The sequence below is a fragment of the Argentina anserina genome, chromosome 3, assembly GCF_933775445.1.
Source record: "Argentina anserina chromosome 3, drPotAnse1.1, whole genome shotgun sequence".
Lineage (NCBI taxonomy): Eukaryota > Viridiplantae > Streptophyta > Magnoliopsida > Rosales > Rosaceae > Argentina > Argentina anserina.
Window position 1 is genome coordinate 12776645 of NC_065874.1, and position 23108 is coordinate 12799752.

The following is a 23108-nucleotide window of genomic DNA, read 5'->3' on the forward strand; positions in this document are numbered from 1 at the left end:
AATAACGAGACCTACCCTAGTTGAGTATCAAAACTTCGAGCATATAAATCTGTTCCTGCCTAGCAATTCGGGTATGAAACCATCGTGATTAAACAGCCCACCATCTTTTCATTTCCCTCCAACCCACCGAGACTGAATAGTCAAACTTGGACTCATTTGCAGACCCTCTCTTCCTCGCAGCACCAAAACCCTAACTCCTACTGAATTACTCCACTTCCACCTAATATTACCCGTCTCCGATTCGATTCAGTCCAACCAGGTGAGTCACTCACTCTTCCCATTTCAATCCCTCCCTGAAATTTAAATCAAAGATTAGGATTCATTGTAATTTGGGGTTGCCACTCTAGTCTTAGTAGCTCTAAACATATTAGCTTAGACTCACTCTGTAATAACCCGAATTTTTTAGAAACTAAATGTCGAGTATTTTCAAAGTGTTAAACTTGTGAAATTAATTCAAGACGACAATTGGAGGTTTGCGACATTTCGAAACGAAAACGGAAACGTTTTCGGATCGTTTAATTAGAAAACATAACGTTACCGCAACGTATAGATCGACTTTTATTCCGTCGCTCGGTTGCGAAAACTTCCTTCACGAAAGTCGTAGAGCTCATCGATACGAATTCGTGGACACGTCATGTGTTCGAATCGGACGTCGGACGCCAAAGTTATTAACGTCGGAAATTCGTTTCCGATTTTGGAAATAGTATAAAAGGAAGAAGAGGAGATTAAAAAACAGAAAATCAGATTTTTCTAAAAATCAGCTCGGGTACTATTCACCGAGCTCGGGCACTGTTCACCCGACCCAAAAACCTTCTCCGGCTGATTTCTCCACCATCCGACGTCGCCTCGTGTCGTGCCACCTATCAAACTGACGGGCTCGACGAGCTCCATATTTTGGGCTACGCACTCTGGCGACAACCACACACGGTGTAGCAACCGCCGGAAGTTACTGTTGTGGCGGCGCCGCCTCCTCCGGCCACCATGGCTCGAGATTCTTGGGGGGTTTTGCTTGTCTCAGTCCCAGCAACATTCCCACAAAAGGAATCGAGCCAAATCGAAGTGTAAGTACCCGAATCAAAATTTCAATTTCTAGGGTTTGTGAATAGTGCCGATTTCATGTTCTTTGTTGTTTGGACTGTTTAGACTCGGATTTAGACCTTGGTGTCAACTAGGAAGTTGTTGGAAATGTTGTTTAGGTTGTGGTGGTGAAATTTGGTGATGATTGGTGGCGGTCGGTGAACAGTAACGCCGAATGAATAGTAACTGTGAATAGTAATTCCGCATTACTAGTGATCTGTAATAGTAACTGTGAATAGTGATCTGTAACAGTAAATGTGAACAGTGTCATGGTAAAAACAGTAACTTTGAACAGTGTTATGGTAAAACAGTAACTGTGCACAGTGGTTTAGTTAAAACAGTGATTAGTAAACATGAACAGTGTTCCGTGAACAATGTTTTATGAACAACATTTAGCTGTGCTGAACTCGTCACCTGATATTTTAAGTATCATTTTCTAACCATTTATCGTGCTATTAGGTGACTGACGAAACGAGTGAGGAAATTACTTTCAGGGTCGTGGAAGTTGCATGCAGGAAAGAATGTGAGTAAAATCTCACTTATTTACGAATCTACCCTTGCAGTGATTCAAAATTTTGCAAGAGTTTTTAATATTGAATTACAACACGTATACAATATAGTAGATTACATATATATCGTATAAATGGTAATAAGTATATATATATATATATATATAGTTTGTTATATTATATACTGTTATGAATTCATTGGAATTGGTCATTTCCAATGACGAGAATTAAATATTGAGCATATGATTTGATTTTTGTACAATATGAGGTGTGATTATTGTACGTGGTTTTAACATGAGTTTGTTAAAATGTTTTGTCTTCGGACGAGTTTTTTTTGTCTTCGGACGTGTTTATGAAATATGACATGTATATGATATAATGGATTATATATATATTGTATAAATGGTAAATATGTACATATATATATAGTTTGCTATATAATATACTGTTATGATTTTATCGTGATTTATGTCATTTCGATGACGAGATTTATATATCGAGCATGTGATTTTGATTTGTACAATATGATGTGAGATTATTGTACGTGATTTTAACATTGAGATAAAATGTTGATTTGTCTTCGGACATGATTTTTGGTACAATATGATGTGAGATTATTGTACGTGATTTTAACATTGAGATTGTTAAAATGTTGATTTGTCTTCGTACATGATTTTTGGTACAATATGATGTGAGATTATTGTACGTGATTTTAACATTGAGATTGTTAAAATGTTGATTTGTCTTCGGACGTGATTTGGTACAATATGATGTGAGATTATTGTACGTGTTTGGCAAGTTGGAACCTAGCCTTTGGCCGGGCGAAAGTTACGATACAGTTAGAGCTCTAGTCTGTCTGCCTTAGTACTGCATGTGAGGTAACGGGTGGTTATCTGCTCATGGGTACTCAGATTGTTTTGGATATTGGGTAGCGGGTGGCTATCCAATATCGGCGGTGTATTACGAGAGGGGTAACAGATATGTACCAGCGTTCTTGGTATCCGTATTATAAATGCATTTGGGTAACCAGAAGGGTTACTTAATTTTCTCATGAGCGTTTCATTTCATATTCTTTTGGGACAACCAGATGGGCTGTCCATTGACTCATGAGGGCATTTATATTTGTTGATTTGTGATTTTTCGTATATTTTGATATGCGAATTATATTTTGATTTTACTCATACGAGCTATAAGCTTACCGGGTTTGTGTTTACAATCCCGGTGCACCAATTCGATGGTGTATGGGATAATTCCGCAGGTGCTGATTAGTGGAGATTGAGCGACGACTCCGGGGGCTCGAAGTCGTTCGTATCCTACTTGTGGTGAGGTTTTTAGCATGGATTTGTGTGTGAGAATTGGTGTTGTTTTATTTGTGAGATTTGTGAGTGATTGTGAGGATTATTACATTTCCATTTTATGTGTGGATTATAAATTTGGGTTGTAATAATTGGTTTGTCTGAGTTGTAATTGAGAACTCAGAATTGATCCGCTGTGACATTATAATGATTTCGATTTCATTGAGATTATTTTGTATTTAACGACTTTAGAATTTTGAGTTTTTAAGCTCGAAATTCTGGGGTCGTTACACACTCACTGCCTAGACGTAGAAATCGTGTTTGAGTGAAATGATTGATATGTTTGAATTTGGTGTTCAATTTGTTTACACAGATAATGAATATCTCTGAAAATGAGCATGGTGTCAATGGGTTTCGAACTTTTGATTGAGTTTATGTGAATCAAAAACCCATTTGAGTATATAACTATATTCTGGTGGAGTTGAACAATTTTGGGGCTGGTGGTTTTGAGAGTAACTAAGTTGTGGTTGAGAGAGGACATTAGAGTATATAGGGTAATGGAGAACCCGGGGTTGGCTGGTTCTTCTATAAAGCGGTCGCCGTGGAAGATGGCCGGATTGCGAAGTTATGATGAGAATCTAATGGATGATCTGATAGAGAAGCATTTGGGTGGAACTTTTAAGAAGAAGAAGAATAGGACAAAGGAGGATTTGGAGAAAGAGACAGAGACTGAGGCCATGATTGCATTCTCTCTTGGGTTCCCTATTGACGCGCTTCTTGAGGAGGAAATTAATGCTGGGGTGGTCAAAGAGTTAGGGGGGAAGGAGCAGAATGATTATATTGTTGTGAGGAATCATATTTTAGCAAGATGGAGGAGTAATGTTGGAGTATGGCTCACGAAAGCACAGATTAGAGAAACCGTGAGTGGTGAATATGAGGACTTGATATGGCATTTATGCCGAAGGAGGCAAATGAAGGGTCTGTTGTTATTGTTGGAGCAGGGCTTGCTGGACTAGCGGCTGCAAGGCATCTAATGTCATTGGGTTTCAAGGTGGTTGTCTTAGAAGGTAGGAGTCGACCTGGCGGAAGAGTTTACACCCAAAAGATGGGGCATGACGGCAAATTTTCTGCTGTGGATCTCGGTGGCAGTGTCATTACTGGCATTCATGCTAACCCTCTTGGAGTTCTGGCCAGGCAACTTTCTATTCCACTTCATAAGGTCCGGGATAACTGCCCGTTGTACAAACCTGATGGTACACCTGTTGATAAGGACATTGACTCTAAGATTGAAGTGATCTTCAATAAGCTGCTGGACAAAGTCATGGAACTCAGGCAAACTATGGGTGGGTTTGCAAGTGATATTTCACTAGGTTCAGTTTTGGAGACACTTAGGCAGTTGTATGCTGTTGCTAGAAGTTCTGAGGAGAGGCAACTTCTTGATTGGCATCTTGCAAATTTAGAATATGCAAATGCTGGATGTCTATCAAACCTTTCGGCTGCCTATTGGGATCAGGATGATCCTTATGAAATGGGTGGGGACCATTGCTTTCTCGCAGGACGTAACTGGAGATTGATAAAAGCATTGTGTGAAGGAGTTCCTATTTTCTATCAAAAGACTGTGGATACTATTCGTTATGCAGATGGAGGGGTTGAAGTGATCGCAGGGGAACAAGTGTTTCGAGGGGATATGGTCTTGTGCACTGTTCCTCTTGGAGTTCTAAAGAAAGGAGCTATTAAATTTGAACCTGAGTTGCCCCAAGAAAAACTTGCAGCAATTCAAAGGTTGGGTTTTGGGCTGCTGAACAAAGTAGCTATGGTTTTCCCTCATGTTTTCTGGGGAGAAGAACTGGATACTTTTGGATGTCTCAATGAACACAGTCAGAAACGTGGAGAATTCTTTTTGTTGTACAGTTACCATACTGTTTCTGGAGGTGCAGTTCTAATTGCACTCGTTGCTGGAGAAGCTGCACATACATTTGATCCACAGAGCCCTCCAGCTTGCTTCATCAAGTTGTAAGTGTCCTCAGAGGTATGCATATATAAATATTTAATTGGTAAAAGTTTTGGTACTTACGGTTTCAAGATAGTTTGGTAGCCTTTATTATTAAAACCTTTATTTAATCTAACTCTCTTATCTTACAAATTTTCTTTTTCCTTTCCCCCTTTCAGGTATTTATAGTCCCAAGGGCGTCGTTGTGCCTGATCCAATACAAACCATATGTACAAGATGGGGGAGCTATGAAGCGCGGAAAATGGTCCGTATTGCGTGTCCGATACGGACACGGCCCAGATATGCGAGTGTCCGAATTGGACATGTAGACACGCATAATAAAAGTGAAAAAGTGCTTATGGTGAGAATCGAACTTTGGTCATCCAAGACACCTAACAATTCCTCAACCATTCCAACAGATTCAGTTTTTGTTATATTTATGCACACTTTAATATATATAAGGAGAGAAACTCATGATAAAAATAGGAATTTTTGTGGTGGGATTCGAACCTCGGTCATACAAATGATCCAACAAATCCTCAACTATTCTAACAAATTCAGTTTTTGTTATATTTATGCACACTTTAATATATATATATATATATCTAAATACTTTCAAATTTTTAAATTAATTTTTTAATAAATATATATATATATATATATTAAAATAATTTTAATTGACGTGTCCACCACGTGTTCGTGTTCAAAAAAATTTCTATATGCCGTGTCTACGTATCGAATCGTATCCAATACGGATACTCGTGTCCGTGTCCGTACTACATAGTGGGAGAGTGATCCCCTTTCCTATGGTTCATACTCTCATGTCAGAGTACAGTCATCTGGTAGTGATTATGATATACTTGCAGAAAATGTGGGCAACCGGCTGTTTTTTGCAGGTGAGGCAACACATAGGCAACATCCAGCTACTATGCATGGGGCTTTCTTGAGTGGCCTAAGAGAGGCATCATGCATGTATCGAGCTCCAAGGAGTAGCCAAAACAATGTCAGGAAAGTATCACAAAAGAACGCTGGACCCAGCAATGACATGCTAGTAGATCTATTCAAGAACCCAGATCTATCGTTTGGGAAGTTTTCGTTTGTATTTGATCCTACAACAGAGGATCCAAAATCAGTAGGACTTATGAGAGTTAGTGTTGGGAGAAATGAAGACAGTTATAAGCAAGAGTTGGTAAACAGCTTGCCGCATTCTTTAAACCTACCATTGCAGCTTTATGCAGTTGTATCTCATGAGCAAGCTTGTGAATTAGAGCTGGTGACAGAAGAAAGTAGGTTGTCGTACTTGGCAAAAGACCTTGGTTTGCAACTGATGGGACCTAGTGCCCTATGATCTGCAGGTAATTCCTTGGCAATTAGTATTGTGAATGCACGAAGAGGCAGGGGAAAGAATCGATCTTTTGCTTGGCGGCAATAGTTTACAGTCTCAACTGTCAAGAGCTTGATGTTTTGGTCTTTGTGTATTGACATGGAATCTTTTGTACTACACATATATAGGTTCTTGGATTTAGTTCAGTGTGCATTGTTTTCGAGTGCACAATTTTGTATATGATTGGAAATGGAGGCTTGTTAGATTGATGACATTGATTGCTGAAGTGGAATTTCGGAAACAGCTAAATCAGACAGGTCGCAGAAGCATAAATATATGAAGGTTTGTAAACATTATACTCCCTTCTCTTCTTTTGCGTAACCTTGCATCTGTATTGCTGGATCATTTAAGGTCTGCTTCTAATCGTCTGAGTGCTTGAAAAGTGCAATTTATAATTGGGGTGTTCAGAGCATATGAGACTCCCTGGTGAGGAACCAGACCTATTTTCTTTGTTGATGCTAAAATGCTCAATCAAGTGCCCATCAATCTCAAAAAAAGGAAAAGATAAAAAACAATTTATCCAATCTCAGTAATACTCGGTTACATTACATGATATTAATGATAACCATCATCAATCTTTTTATTCATAAACCATATACAAAGAGATGTGATAATTGACAATATCGATTACACAATAATATGAACTAGATATGTTCCCCGCGCCTAACCGCGGGTGGTAATGATGTACAAGTTAATGTATTTATGAGATATTGAGGAATGTAACTTTGATGATCCTTAATCAATTCCTTTAGCTGTTTGTTTCATTTTGTGTGATGGCGACACACATTGATGCAAAAAAATGGAATTGATTTTGATTATTGATCAAATAAGATCATAAACACTCCAGGTCTGCAGCCACTGTGCTAACCAAATCACGAATGATATTGGGTTTCAAGTTGATAGGTTTACGGATTCCAGTCAGTAGGTTCCGTGTTAGTTCCTTTAACCATTTTGCTACCTGCTTAACTAATTAAACACAAAAACAAAGTTGTACGTTGCATAAATATTCAATTTGTTACTGCCCATTCGAATTATGCACGATTATTCATTCCAACATTCCAAGAGCATATTTGAACAACTTTGCCATGTAAATCCATAAGAACTAAAACCCAGTTGCCAATTAAAGATCACATATCTCATAACCTTGGCTAAAACTCTGAGAAATTCATACATTGATAACAACATGCACAAACCAAGAACATATTATCATATGGGATATTGGGATTCATGGCTGATATTGCGATGTTGGTTGCTGAAGCATATGAGAGAAGGTTGAAGAGCTCAAGGAAGGCCGGTGATCAAACTAGCACTGACTCGCATTGGCTCGAAACTTACAGGAGAAGATTGGAAACGAAAAGATGGACATTCTGTTGAAATAATATGTCATACAGCATGGTGTGTAGTGATTGATATGAAGCATGGTCTGTGTCTTCAGCATTGTCGTAGCATGGCTGAAGCATGGTATGCTTGTTGCTACAGTGTTAATACCATACTGTCTTAGCCTTAAGTGTTTGTAATAGTGTAGTTCAGTTCCCACACGGTTCATATACATATATTCTCATCTCCTTGTATATCAAAAAGTATCAATACAATCTCTAGAGAGAAAAATCTCAAACAACTGTGTTGATGTCTTTGTTTTTCATCATGGTATCAGAGCAGGATCATTAGTATCCTGCCTCTGCTTCCGATTCTCTTTGGTTTGTAAGATTTTTTTTGTGCTCATTTTGTTGTTTAGTTTAATCATGACAGAAGAATCATCTGTTAATCCCTTTAGTACTGTTTCCAATTCTAGTTCTATATCTTCAGACAATGATGGAAACACAAACCAACGTCTATGTTCTGCATTATTGAATCAGTTCAACTATCTGAACTGGTCTAGAGCTGTAACTTTGGCTCTTGGAGGCAAACAGAAGCTTGGTTATATCTATGGGACTATTGTTATTCCAGATGTTGGATCTGATCAGTTTACTAATTGGCTTAGCAATGATCAACTGGTTCGAGCATGGCTTATCAATTCCATGGAGCCTGAAATGGCAGGTATCTTCAACTTTTCCTCTTCAGCAAGTTCTATGTGGAAAGATATTGAAGATTTTTATGGAAATCAAAATAATGCTGCTCGAGTTTTTCAGTTAAAAAATGATATTGCTAGTCTTGAGCAAGAAGGTAATTCTTTTGTTCAGTATCTTGGAAAGTTAACTAGCATGTGGAATGAACTTGATCTTTATAGACCTCATACTGTTGATGGTACTATCTTGCTTAAACGAGCTGAAGAAGACAAGATATTTCAACTCCTTGCTAATCTCAGTCCAGATTATGAAGACTTGAGAAGTCATATTCTCATGAATTCTGAACTTCCTTCTTTTAGAACCGTCTGCAGTACTGTACGAAGAGAGGAGACTAGAAGGATGGTTATGAACCTTGAGGTAAAGTCAAGTCATGCTGAGTCAAGTGCATATATCTCCAGTTTCAAACATGCTGATAAAGGGATGAAGGCTGGAGGAAAATGTACTCATTGTGGTGGAAATCATTTTAGAGATAAATGCTGGATTTTGTTTCCAGAGCTTAAGGTTAAGTATCTGGAAGAAAAAGCCAAGAAAGACCTCAAGGGTAAAGCATGGAATAGCAGTGGTCACAAAGCTAATATGGTTACTACTCCTTCAAAGCCTGGTGTATCTGTGGATTTTACAACAAATCCATGTGCTCTAATCAATGATTTCTCAGCGTATCTTCAACAGAAACAGAAAATTGGTGGAGGTAGCAGTGAAAATCACATGGCCTTGTTGAGCAATTTTGCTGATTTCCTTGCAAAAGCTGATCATGTGAAGAACAGTGATATTTCAGGTATCTTGACTGCCTTTAAAATTGCACTTCAAGTAAATGCTGAGAATAATTATTGGGTTATAGATTCTGGAGCCACAGATCACATGACAAATAAACTTGAGAATTTACATGATTTTGAAAAATTATATTCACATGTTTCTGTTGTAAATGGGAAGGGTGCTGCAGTTTTAGGAAAAGGGAAAATTAAGTTATTTTCTGATCAAATAGAGTCAGAAGCCCTATATATTCCTTCATTTCCCTTCTAATTGTTGTCTGTGGGTAGAATCATTAGAATCCTTAATTGTCTAGTCATTTTCTCTCCTCATAGTGTAATTTTTCAGGATATCAACACCAAGAAGAAGATTGGTGAAGGTTTCTTTTTGAATGGCCTGTACTACATTTCTAAACCTTCTCAGGCGTTTCAAGTCTCTTCCTGTAGAAATCCCGAGACACAACTTTGGCACTACCATTTAGCTCATCCATCAGAAAAAGTGTTGTCCATTTTGTTTCCTTCTATTAGTCAAGAAATCAAGAACTGTGAAGTGTGCCACTTCTCCAAGCTTACTAGGCTGCCTTTCAATTCCTCTGCTTCTAGGGCTTGTAATCCATTTGAAATCATCAATTCAGACATTTGGGGACCTATTCTAGAATCCTTTGATGGATTTAGATATTTTGTAATCTTTATTGATGATTTTACTAGGATTACATGGTTGTATTTATTGAAATTCAAGAGTGAAGTGTTTGATGTTTTCAAAAACTTCCATGATCTGGTCAATACTCAATTCTCATCCAAAATTAAAATTTTAAGATCTGATAATGGCTCAGAATATATGTCTCACAAGATGTCTCAGTTTTTGAACACAAATGGTATAATTCATCAAACTAGCTGTGTTGGAACTCCTCAACAAAATGGTGTTGCTGAAAGGAAAAATAGAGACTTACTTGAAAAGACCAGGGCAATGATGTTTCATGCTAATGTTCCTAAGAAATTTTGGTCACAAGCTGTACTCACTGCAACCTACATCATTAATAGACTGCCAAGTAGAGTTTTGAATGCTAAATCCCCTCTTGAAGTTTTGAAAGATATAAAGATTGACATGTCTCACTTGAGGATTTTTGGTTCTGTGTGTTATGTCCATGCTCAAGCCAAAAATCGAGATAAACTTGATCCTAGAGCAGTCAAATGTGTTTTTCTGGGATATTCATCCACTCAGAAAAGGATATTGCTGTTATGATCCAATTGCAAAGAAAAAATTTGTTTCCAGGGATGTGAAGTTTGATGAGTCGACTCCTTTTTTTCCTGAGAAATTGGATATTAATTCTCAGGAGGAGTTTTATAAAGATCTTTTTCCTTCACCAAACATAGCTACTGATGTGAATATCAGTAACTATCCCAATTTGTCCATGAATAACAGTACTTTTGATGAAGTTCCAGTTTTTGATGAAGTTGATGATGGAAATGAGCAATCCCAACAACAAGAATGTGATGTTGACCAACCTGGTGCTGTTGTTGACCAAGCTGATATACAAGTTCTGCCTAGGAGAAATCCTGCTCGCACCAGAAACCCTCCAGTTAGGCATAAGGACTATGTGTCATATACTTCCAAGTACCCAATGGCACAATATATGAGCTGTAAGAAATTTTCTAATGCTCATAATGCCTTTTTAAGTGCAATTGATGAGTGCATTGAACCACAAACTTATCAAGAGGCTAGTAAGCATGATGTGTGGAGACAAGCAATGAATGCAGAACTTAAAGCATTGGATGAAAATCATACTTGGAGCATTGTTAAGCTTCCTGAAGGCAAGAATGTAGTTGGCAGTAGATGGATTTACAAAACTAAGCTTCATGCAAATGGGACTTTGGAAAGGCATAAGGCTCGAGTGGTTGCTCGTGGTTTCACTCAGACTTATGGTGTAGACTATAAGGAAACATTTGCTCCTGTGGCTAAAATGAACACTATAAGAGTTTTGTTGTCTATTGCAGTAAATCAGAACTGGTCTCTACATCAAATGGATGTAAAAATGCCTTTTTACATGGAGAATTGCAAGAAGAAGTGTATATGAAGCTCCCTCCTGGACATGATCAATATTGTCAACCTGATGTTGTCTGTAAGCTGCACAAAGCCATATATGGTTTGAAACAATCCCCCCGAGCTTGGTATGCTAAGCTTAGTTCAGTTCTTGAAGATATTGGTTTTACAAGCAGTAATGCAGACTCTTCTTTGTTTGTCAGAAACAGTAGTGCTGGAAAATTAATGGTGCTTATTTATGTGGATGATATTATTATTACTGGTGATAGTAGTGATGAAATCTGCTCTCTTAAACATTCTCTTCATGCTAAATTTGCTATGAATGATCTTGGAGCTCTTAAATATTTTTTGGGAATCGAAATGGCTTCTTCTTCAAAAGGATTGTTCTTATGCCAGAGAAAATATGTGCTTGAATTACTGAAAGAAGCAGAAATGCTCGAGTGCAAACCAGCTAGAACTCCTCTTGACAGTAAGCTTGTGCTTGATTGTGAAGGTACATCTCTCTCCAATATCAGTTACTATCAGAGGCTAGTGGGAAAATTGATTTATCTCACTATTACAAGACCTGATATTTCTTATGCATCCAGCATAGTCAGCCAATTCATGCATGCTCCTATAGATTATCATTTGACTATTGTGAATCGTATTCTGAGGTATCTTAAAGGTTCTGTTGGTAGGGGAATTATTCTCAGAAATAATGGTCACAGTAGCATTGTTGGATTTGTTGATGCTGATTAGGCAGGAAATGCAATTGACAGAAAAAGTACCACTGGTTTTTGCACATTTGTTGGAGGAAATCTTGTCACTTGGAGGAGTAAAAAGCAAAGTGTGGTTGCAAGGTCCAGTGCTGAGGCTGAATATAGAGCTATGGCTTTTGTTTCATGTGAATTAATTTGGCTTAAAAGTCTGTTGGTGGATCTTGGTTTTACATCAGCTGCACCTATCTTGCTTCACTGTGACAACCAAGCTGCAATGCATATTGCGTCTAACCCAGTGTTTCATGAGCGCACAAAGCATATAGAAGTAGATTGTCACTACATCAGATCACAAGTGCAAGCTAAAGTTATTCAGACAGTCTACACTCGAAGTGAAGATCAACTTGCTGATATCTTCACTAAGTCCCTTGCATCTGCACAGTTTCTGAAAATTCTCAGCAAGCTTGGATCTATCAACCTTCTAGATCCAGCCTGAGGAGGAGTGTTGAAATAATATGTCATACAGCATGGTGTGTAGTGATTGATATGAAGCATGATCTGTGTCTTCAGCATTGTCGTAGCATGGCTGAAGCATGGTATGCTTGTTGCTACAGTGTTAATACCATACTGTCTTAGCCTTAAGTGTTTGTAATAGTGTAGTTCAGTTCCCACACGGTTCATATACATATATTCTCATCTCCTTGTATATCAAAAAGTATCAATACAATCTCTAGAGAGAAAAATCTCAAACAACTGAGTCGATGTCTTTGTTTTTCATCACATTCTTCGCATTGTCAGGAGCCTAGGAGTCAGATTGGTCTTGAAGCCTCCCAAGAATTCTTCTCCACTTAATTAATTACTTTCTGATGCTTTTCATACATATCTTTGTTTTATTGTACATATACAATATCCAATTCCATTTCCTATGATCCTTGTATATTGTTATCTTCTTTAAAGCTTTGAACTTACCGTTGAACCAGGAAAAACAAAAAACAAAAAAAACCAAGAACAAATAGAAAGGGAAACAAATTCAGAGAATCAGAGATCGATGCTTAGTAGAAGTAGAGCTCATAATCCATAGAATTGTGAGTTTCAGAGGTTTGAGCAAATTGAAGTAGCAGGTTGCCATGAGATCAAACATAAAAGTTAGGTGGAAGTGCGGAACTGCAAAGTAAACAGAGGTGAAGGCTGAGAGAGAAGCAGAGGATGAACCCACTTTGTTAGGTTTTGTGCGGAAGTGCGGAACTCAGTTAGTCGTAATTAACTGAGGAAAAAGGGGCTGAATGAGCACCGATTACTGGAAACTATATGAGCCAAGCCATGCCTTGCCTAGCCGAGCCGTAGAGGCCGACAGACGGAGCTGATAATTACACGGGAAAGTGATTAAGCGCGCCGACTGTTCCGCTGGATTTGACACTGTTCATTAGCCGATAAACAGTGCATTGGGAAATAGTATATAGGAAATAAGCTTGAATCTTAACCAGTAGGAAAAATTATTGCAGTTCTAAACAGGTAAACTTGACAAGTTACGCCCTGTTACGGCTTGATTTGGTTAAAACGACAGAGTGCGGAAATCCATAGACAATTCAGCGTCTTCCTTCAAAACTACAAACCAACTAGTTCAGAGATGTGGGCCTTGTCCTGCGCTTCCTTATAGAGCTTCTACACCCATGGCCACTACTCTTTTCGCTTCTCCAGTCTCCGTGTCTGTTCCGACCAAACTCCATTATTCCCAGAGAGACAGTCCTTTTGTTACGGAGGTAACTTGCTCTTATGTTCATCATATCCACATGTTCATTTGGTTCTGTTTTCCTGTTTGAATGTTAAAATGCTAATTTCCTACTGCTAGTGTTAGATGAAGTGTGAAACTATGAATGATGCAAGAAGTGTGACTTATCAAATGCTACTCATGTTGTCTCAAATCCGTCAGTGTCTTGTTTTAATTCCTGAGAACATGTGAGCAAGCTAGAAAAGAATCACAATTTCGTATCTTCGTCTTATGATTAAGCTGGATAAACTAATTCTGATCACATATTGATGATTATTTGATATGGTCTATGATCAAGCAAACCCATCTTCTGTATACAGCAAGCCTTTATCTACATAGAAGTACATAGTAGTCCTTGTATATATGTTTTATTAGGTATAGAGCTGAGTTTTGTGTTGAACCAGTGGTGGGAAAATGACCCAAGTGGCTTTTTTTTTATTTTTTATTTTTTGTGTAATGCAGGTTGCGGAAGCAGTGGATTCCTTGCATTCAGAGTTCAGAGCTGTGGATAATTTGGTAGCACGCAATACCAGCCGGGTTCTTAAAGCTTTCCAGAATGCCCGAATTGGATCTCATGTGAGTAGGCTTTACTTTATTCGAGCGTATAGCTCGACATGGTTATTAATACATTAGACTTGGATGTGAGACCCTTGTTTGAGTGCTTTTGATATAAATTTTAACCTTGGGAAGGAAGCACATATCTGTTGCCTTGCCATGTTATGAGAATTTCTCACTGTGCATCTGATGCTCTTGCATGTTTATGTGTACTATGCTACTAGCCTACTATGTAGTGGCATGTATCGATTTGATACTGTTCAAACATTCATTTACAGTTTGTTATATCCATGGAATGCATACATATAAATCATAATGATGCCTTACTGTTACATGTTTATATAACACAATGGTTTTATAAAAGGTGAATTGTATATACTTAAAAATGAAAATTTAGAATGCCCCTTCTCTGTGGCTTGTTATGTTTGGTCATAACTATGAAATGATAAATGTCTGATATAGTGTTCCTTGTTATTTTCTTGTCTAAGCTCAGCACTTCGCTGGAAGTACTGGCTATGGTCACGATGAAGCTGGAGGACGTGAAGCTCTTGACCAAGCTTTTGCAGAAATTGTAGGTGCTGAATCCGCAATAGTTCGCTCACAGGTTTGTGGTACAAAGTTTTGTGTTTACTTTGTAGAGGTACTTACAATACTTTGTTAATTCCTTTCTCCAATGCCTTCAGTTTTTCTCAGGAACTCATGCTATAACTTGTGCTCTATTTGCATTTCTAAGGCCAGGAGATGAGGTGAGCTATTATGTAGAGGTTGGGTGGACTTTGTGTTGAAAGTCTATCTGCAATCCTATCTTTTTTCTTCATCTACTGTGCATAGGCCAGGGACCATGATTCAGACTATATACTAATCTAAATGTCAGCTTTTGGCAGTTGCTGGTCCTCCCTATGACACCTTGGAGGAGGTTATTGGAAAGAGAGACTCTCATGGCATGGGATCCTTGATAGACTTTGGAGTGAAATATCGTGAAGTTCCAGTATGTTCTTACTGATACCAGTTCATTAAGATTTCTGGCTGTGCTTTGTTAAACTTACCACTTTTGGTGTCATTTTAGCTTGCTGAAGATGGTGGCCTTGACTGGGATGCGCTTATGCATGCTTTGAAACCTGAAACAAAATGCGCACTCATACAGCGATCATGTGGTTATTCATGGCGTCAGAGTTTAAGTGTGAATGACATAAGGCGTGCAATTGAGATGATAAAGGTGAATTTTTAAAAATGTTTTGATACCTTGTGAGTGGCTTTCTAGGGAGAGTGCGTCTTAAAGTGAACACTGCAACAAGGGGAAAATTGGAATCTCTATTGAATAAAGATATTGTTGTTCTACTCAAATGCTCTTTATTCGGGTTTGATCATAGATTAACCAGAACACAGGGTATCGTGAGCCTCTTGTTGGCACTTTCCTTATTATTGTTAACCTAATATGTCATTTTGCAGTATTCAGAAATTGATATATTCTATATTGATAAAATTTGTATTTGTTAGCTTTGCCATCTCTTTTCTTGTCCGATTTCCATTGTCCTGAAATCTCTAGACTACCTTTCCTCTTTTATTAAACAGGTGCAGAATCCCAAGTGCCTGGTCATGGTGGATAATTGTTATGGAGAATTTGTGGAAAGTATTGAACCTCCAATGGTGGTGCGTCATATATTTAGTATCAATTTTAGATTCTTATTTTGTAAGAAAACAAATGTACGGTTGAAGGAAATAAAATGCTATTATCTGTTCAGGGCGCAGATTTAATTGCAGGCAGTTTGATAAAAAATCCTGGTGGAACTATAGCCCCATGTGGTGGATACGTCGCAGGAAGGGAAAGATGGGTAAAAGCAGCAGCAGCTCGTCTGTCTGCACCTGGCCTTGGAGTTGATTCTGGCTCAACTCCTGGTCATGTTATGAGAGCGTTTTTTCAAGGTTTGTTCCTTTCACCTCAAATGGTCGGCGAGGCTATCAAGGTATTGAAATCTCCACTTGTGGTTTAACTTTTACGTCTGATTTTCACTAGTTCAAATTGTAACTAATTGTAGTTTTCTCTCTAAATAATAGGGAACATTCCTAGCTGCTGAAGTTATGGCTTCCAAAGGGTATAAGGTGCAGCCACTTTCTCGTATTCCTCGCCATGACACAGTGCAGGTTATTGTGATCTATATTATGGCCTTTCTAAGTGAATGTCTAAAAACATTTGAGACTACAGTTTTAAGGCTCTGCACGAATGGTCATGGTCTGGGACTAACAATGACCTATATGCAGCAAGCAGTTGATTAGTTTTATCTATATAAATTCTGCTAATTTGTTTATTTAATCAGATAGAAATCATAGACTTTATGTTGCTGAATGCAAGGTGATTGTGTTGTACGGTCATAAGGCAGTTGTGAAATAATTAAGCAAACCTTAATGTTACGTAATTCCTTTCAGGCCGTACAGCTTGGCAGTCGTGAGCGCCTTTTTGCTTTCTGCGAGGCTGTGCAGAGGAGCTCCCCAGTCGGTTCATTTACCAAACCTATTGCGGGTACAACTCCAGGATATGCATCAGAGGTCTGGCCACATTAACTCCGCATTCAGTTGCACAATGTTTTAGACCGAAATTTTCTATATTGCATATCCGGCAACAACAGAAGCAAGTATCCTGTAATACCTGCATTGCATCTATTTCAAGTTCATTAAGCCTTTCACTAGTTACCTTACTTAGAAGGCAAATATTGCATATTAAAACTATGGAATCTTCTCATCATTGAAATTGGGTCACTAGGTAGACAAATTATGTCAACAGAAGTGGCAAAACTTGCTTCAGAAGTTGCAGTTATAGTATACTAGAAAATAGAAATTGAACTGCTATGATTTCATTTTCGATAAATTGAATTGGTTGCATCTTTCAGGTCATCTTTGCTGACGGAACCTTTGTTGATGGGAGTACAAGTGAGCTCTCATGCGATGGACCATTAAGAGAGCCATTTGCTGTATTTTGCCAGGTAAGTGCGTGTTTGATATGAAATATTTTCCTCCTTGAAGAACTAATGTTTGGAAAATTTTGAAGTATGATCTATGGCCTTCAGATACACCTAATACAGTTACTGTTCCTGAATGTCAGTTGCTTTATTGGATTCTCTATTGTAGGGTGGCTCCCATTGGACTCAGTGGGGACTAGTTCTTGGAGAGGTTTTAAAAGCCATGTAATGTAGAACAAAGATTTGTAGATGAGTATAGCTGACAAGCATGAGTATGAAATGGAATGTCTACATGGAAGTTGAGGAAATGCAATAATTCAATGCAAGAAGTATGGTATGTCAGTCTCAGGCCCTTGCTGCAATTCCTCAAGATACAGCAGCAGTGGCATTCATCTCTTTTTTTTTTCTTTTTTTTCGAAAGAAGGTATAACGGATTTTAAGCTATTATTAGAAGCAGCAGAACTCCTATCCTTTGTTTCTGCGTGCGTTCATCGGACAATTTCAAATTTCAAATTACTAAATGATTTCATAAGGGTCACCGACTAAATTTTTTGTAATGATGTATTGCTGTTACTATTTTATCAGCTTGATGGCTCAGTTTATTGGAAGGGAGCTACTACATGGATATCTCGAGTCAAAGAGGATAACGGCTTCAAGAGGCAAACAATTTTGTTCTCCATAGTTGACAGTTCATTTGATAGAATTCCAGTCACTTTACCTTAAGAAATTGTAACTTTGGTGCTGTTGAGTTTAATACTACTCTCTCAGCCTAGAGTGTTGTACCTTAATTTTTGGAGAGCTTATTTGGTACACGGCCCGTTAGTAGATGGTGTCACATAACAAGTGGGGAGACGGGGAAAACTGATCCCGTTAGTAGATGGTTACTTAGCGTTTTACCATTGTGATCTTTCTTTAAAGGTGGCTGGGTGAATGTTTCTTCTTCTCCTCTCCCTCGTCTCCTCGACCCCATGCTCTCTGGTCTCCATCTTCTTCTCCTCCCCCAAATGGCCAAATCCACCCCTCTCAATCTCAGAGCCCATCTGCTACCAAAATCCCACATCGAAACAGCACTCGAAAATTTCCTTACCCAATTCAAAATCCCAATCGAGAAGCTCCTCGTGCCACCAGAGATCGAGCTCAAGTACACCGATTCTGGTGCCATGAGAACCAGAATATTGAAGGGGTCGATTTCGAAACCATACCATTGATGAAAAGCCAGAACTGGGCCAGCCATGGTCGGTGGCGACAGAGAGGGACTTCTCATCGGAGAGCATATCAGCCAATCTGCCGACTAAGTAGTTAACAGCGAGCAGCAATGGCTGAGGTGGGACCCAATAGGAGCATCCGGACGCGAAGGGGAGCCGATTGGGGTGGCCTTCTGGACGATGATCGGCGAACGAGATCGGCGGCGATGTATTTCGTAGGGAGCAGGGATGATTGGGTGCAGAACCAAAAAAAGATGAGGCTGGGTCTTTGGGTTTACCTACCTATTGGGCCTCAATACCCAAACCATCTTTGAAATTGTTTTTTTATAATGGATTTTAATTTTATTTATAATTGATAATCTGATCTGCAAAATAAAATTCAAGAAAATTTATTAAATAATATTTTCAGAAAGTTTAAAGACAAGGATGTGAATGTGTGACCATCATTACGGATTTCTCTTATTCTAAAATAATTTCAAGTTATTGAAAATGAAATAAATAGTTTGTAAAGTGTAAACGTATACATTTTCACAAATTTATACTCTGTCGTATGCCATATTAGCAGGTATGCCACATAGGTATGTTTTGATTCACTTACTAAACTTAAAAAATCAAACTATAACCATTAGATGTGATTGCTGCATTTAAATATGGCTATGGTATAAAATTCATTAATTTTTGTATTCGTTCAGGTTTTGATTGACATGATTAACCCTAATTAACATAATACCTCTTTAAACGGAGCCGTGTGCATAATTAAAAATTATCGATGCATAAACGTGTACACAGTCAACCCTAATTAACATAATTTTCAGAGAATTTTTCGAACAATTCAACTATTTGTGATTATTTTTAAAATATTTCAGACCATATGAAAATAAATAAAAGTCAAATAAATTACACGTGGCGCACCTATGACCACCAATTTGTACACCTCATTTATGTTTAATTTTTTAATTGATTTTGCAAGATTTAAATGCTTTTCAAAAATAGCTAAGATGCCCAGAAAATTTCGTGAAAATTAGTACGCGCTCTTAATGATGCGCTCTATCTACTCGTGTTTAAATTTTACATATAATTATATTCGGGTAATGTAACTACTCTTATGAATAAATGAGAATTAATGAGTTAAATCATATAGATCAAGACCAAAACGTTACCGAAAATTGATGAATTTTCTACCACAGCTATAGTATACTATGGCAACGATATCCTATGGTTGATTTTTCAAATTCCTACGGTTTATTTTTTTCAAATTTTATTTCAGTTGTATAATTGTAAACATATACATTTCCATAAAACAAACTAATGGTTATGGCACACTAGTGATCATGTTATGATTCACGTGACTAAAATTCACAAAATGAAACTTCAACCATTCGATGTGATAGCCACATTGAAATATCGCTAGGGTACAAAATTCACCAATTTCCATATTCGTTTGGATCTCGTTTGACACGATCAACCCTAATAAACATAATACCTCTCCACAAGGAGCCTTGTGTGCGGTTAAAATTATTTACAATTTTTTATATACGTCGATAGAGGGGATATCACAAAATCTCCATAATGTTTGGAGAATTTTTCGAGCAATTGAGCTATTTTTGATGATTTTTAAAAGATTTCAGGTCATATAAAAAATAAATAAAAGTCACACAAAGGACACGTGACGAGCCTATGAGCACTAATTTGTACACCTCATTTCTATTTGATTTTTCAATTGATTTTGCAAATTTAAAAAGTCTTTAAAAATAGCTTAGATGTCCGAAAAATTCCACAAAAATTAGTGCGCGCTTTAGTGACGCGCTCTATCTACTCATGTAAAATTTTGCATATAATTATATTCGAGTAACGCAACCGCCCTTAGGAAGAATGAGAAATAAAGAGTTAATCGTGTGGATCGAGATCTAAACGTTACCGAAAAATGATGAATTCTCTACCACAACTATAGTACACTATGACAACGATATCCTACGGTTGATTTTTTTCAAATTTTATTTCGGAAGTATAATTAGATTGTAAACATATACATTTGTAGAAAACAAACTATAATGGTTATAACACATTAGTGGGCATGTTCTGATTCACGTGATTAAAATTCACAAAATGAAAAACTCTGACTGTTGTATGTGATAGTCATAATGAAATATGGCAACAATACAAAATTCACTAATTTTCATATTTGTTCGGGTCTCATTTGTCACAGTCAACCCTAATTAACATAATACCTCTCCAAATGGAGCATGTGCGCGTTAACATTATTTCAAATTTTTTACATGTATCGACATAGGGGATTATCACAAAATCGCTATAATTTTTGGAGACTTTTTCGAGCAATAGAGCTATTTTTGATGATTTTTAGAAGATTTCATGCCATATAAAAATAAATAAAAGTCACATAAAGGACACGTGACGAGCCTATGAGCACTAATTTGTAAACCTCATTTCTATTTGATTTTGTAACTTTAAAAGCTCTAAAAAATAGATTATATACCCAAAAATTTTCGCGAAATTTAGTACACACTCTTAGTGATGCTCTCTAACTACTCATGTAAAATTTTGCATATAATTATATTCGGGTAACATAGCCGCCTTTAGAAAGAGATGAGAAATAAAGAGTTAATTGGGTGGATCTTAACCCAAACGTTATCGAAAACTGATGAATTTTCTACCACATATATTGAAACTATGACGACAATATATGACGGTTGATTTTTCAAATATTGTTTAGGTAGTATAGTTAGTTAGTAAACATATATATTTTCATAAAACAAACTATAAATGTTATGTTACATTAATAGACATGTTGTGATTCAAGTGATTAATACTCTCAAAATGAAACTCTGACCGTTGGATGTGATCGCCACACTAAAATATGGTTACGGTTCAAAATTCACCAATTTTCATCTTAGTTCGGGTATAGTTTGACACGGTCAACCCTAATTAACATAATACCTCTCCAAATGGAGTCGTGTGCACAGTTAAAATTATTTCAAATTTTTCACATGCATCGATAGAGGATAGTATCACGAAATCACCATAATTGTTGGAGATTTTTTTGAGCAATGGATTTATTTTTGATGATTTTAGATCATATGAAAATAAATAAAAGTCAATGAAGGGACACGTGGCGTGATTGTGACCACTTATTTATATTCATTTATGTTTGATTTTTTCAATTGATTTTACAACTTTAAAAACTCTTTAAAAATAGCTCATTTGCCCAACAGATTCCGCGAAAATTAGTATGTGCTCTTAGTGATGCACTCTATCTACTCATGTAAAATTTTACGTACAACTAAATTCAGGTAATGCAACCACCCTTAAAAAGAAATGAGAAATAAATTGTTAATCGTATGGATGTAGCCAAATGTTACTGAAAACTGATGAATTTTATACCACAGTTATAGTACACTATGGCCATTTATTTGTTCACCTATTTTCTGATTTATTTTTCAATTGATTTCAAAACCTTAAAAACCCTTTAAAATAGTTCAGATGCCCGAACAATTTCAAAAAAAATACCACGCGCTCTTAGTGGCGCGCTATATCGACTAATGCTAAATTTTACGGATAATTATATACGGGTGACACATGGGTCCTTAGAAATAAATGAGAAATAAATATCTAATCGTCTGAATCGACACTCAAACGTTAGCGAAAATTGATGAATTTCTACCACGGCTATAAGACACTATGGGAACGATATCCTACGTTGATTTTTTCAATTTTTTTTGGGAGTGTAGTTCATTTGTAATCATATACATTTCCATAAAATAAACTATAAAGGTTATACCACATTAGTAGGCACTTTGTGATTCATGTGATTAATATTATTAAAATTAAAATCCAACCGTTGGATTGAGGCGACGGCTTTTTATCTCGTCGCTTGAATTAGGTTGAGTTGATGAACTTACCCAAAATTTGTAGCCTTAGTTTAAAAAAAACTATTTAGCTTATTTATAATATATGTATCGATGAATATGAAAACAACTTTAAAGCTTTGTTCTTTTACTAGATAATTATATTAAATCTTGATATCTAAATCTATCTAATTAGGGATCGATATTCAATAGTCAATTTTCTAAATCTAATTAGGGAATTCATATATAGTTACTTCGATTATTTAGCTTATTAATAATATATGAATCGATGAATAAGGAAACTTTTAATCTTCGTTCATTTACTATATAATTATATTAAACGTTGATATCTACATCGATCTAACCAAGGATCAATATTGGATATTCAATTCTCTATACAGACCCCCTATCCGTGATGGAAACATATTTTTGGAGGGCAGGGGTCAAAGGGTATTTAGATAGTTAAAGTACACTTTTTTTCGGTTTTCTTGACTATTAGACGACAAAATGATGCTCGTTCCATCCTAAATTTTAATAGTGTACTGTAATATACATACATTTTGAGATTCAAGGGTGTGTTAATTAATCTGAAAGCCCACTTTTCTAATTGAAAACTCAAGTTTTCCTCTATGTATATATATAGTATTGATAGCGTATTTCAATTGAAGGTCATAAAATAAAAAAGACTAAGCATCATGCTTTCGTCTTCTTCAAGACTAATTAAGTGACAGTGATATTAATATTAAATTTAAAATTTAAGTATAATAATTAGATGAGTAAAATTGAATGAAGATTGCGACTAATTTAGAAAAAAATATGTTACTTTAAATTATTAAATCAACATGTATCTTAGCATTATAGTCTATGCAATAATTTCATAATTTCATTCCATTTAAGTGGCTCAAGGGAATGAGGGATAATCAAGAGAAATTTATGTTGAATGAAAGTGATAATATAATA

At 36.9% G+C, this 23108-nt stretch overlaps 3 protein-coding genes across 3 annotated transcripts in view; 2 read left to right on the plus strand and 1 right to left on the minus strand.

Moving 5' to 3' along the window:
• The window catches only part of LOC126786402 (uncharacterized), a 403094-nt gene that overhangs the window by 258870 nt on the left and 121116 nt on the right, over positions 1 to 23108 (minus strand). The window lies entirely within an intron of this gene.
• Positions 110 to 6610, plus strand: LOC126786387 (lysine-specific histone demethylase 1 homolog 2). Its single transcript, XM_050512201.1, is given in 6 exon segments — positions 110 to 259; positions 3255 to 3826; positions 3829 to 4860; positions 4863 to 4910; positions 5051 to 5114; positions 5661 to 6610. Coding segments are annotated over 5 exon segments (2091 nt in total). The 5' UTR covers positions 110 to 259; positions 3255 to 3438; the 3' UTR covers positions 6220 to 6610.
• On the plus strand, positions 13431 to 17653 carry LOC126786389 (uncharacterized). The gene is given in 13 exon segments (XM_050512203.1): positions 13431 to 13456; positions 13458 to 13563; positions 14034 to 14147; positions 14620 to 14730; positions 14810 to 14872; positions 15001 to 15114; positions 15193 to 15342; positions 15699 to 15776; positions 15869 to 16090; positions 16182 to 16268; positions 16551 to 16670; positions 17012 to 17104; positions 17250 to 17653. Coding segments are annotated over 13 exon segments (1344 nt in total). The 3' UTR covers positions 17310 to 17653.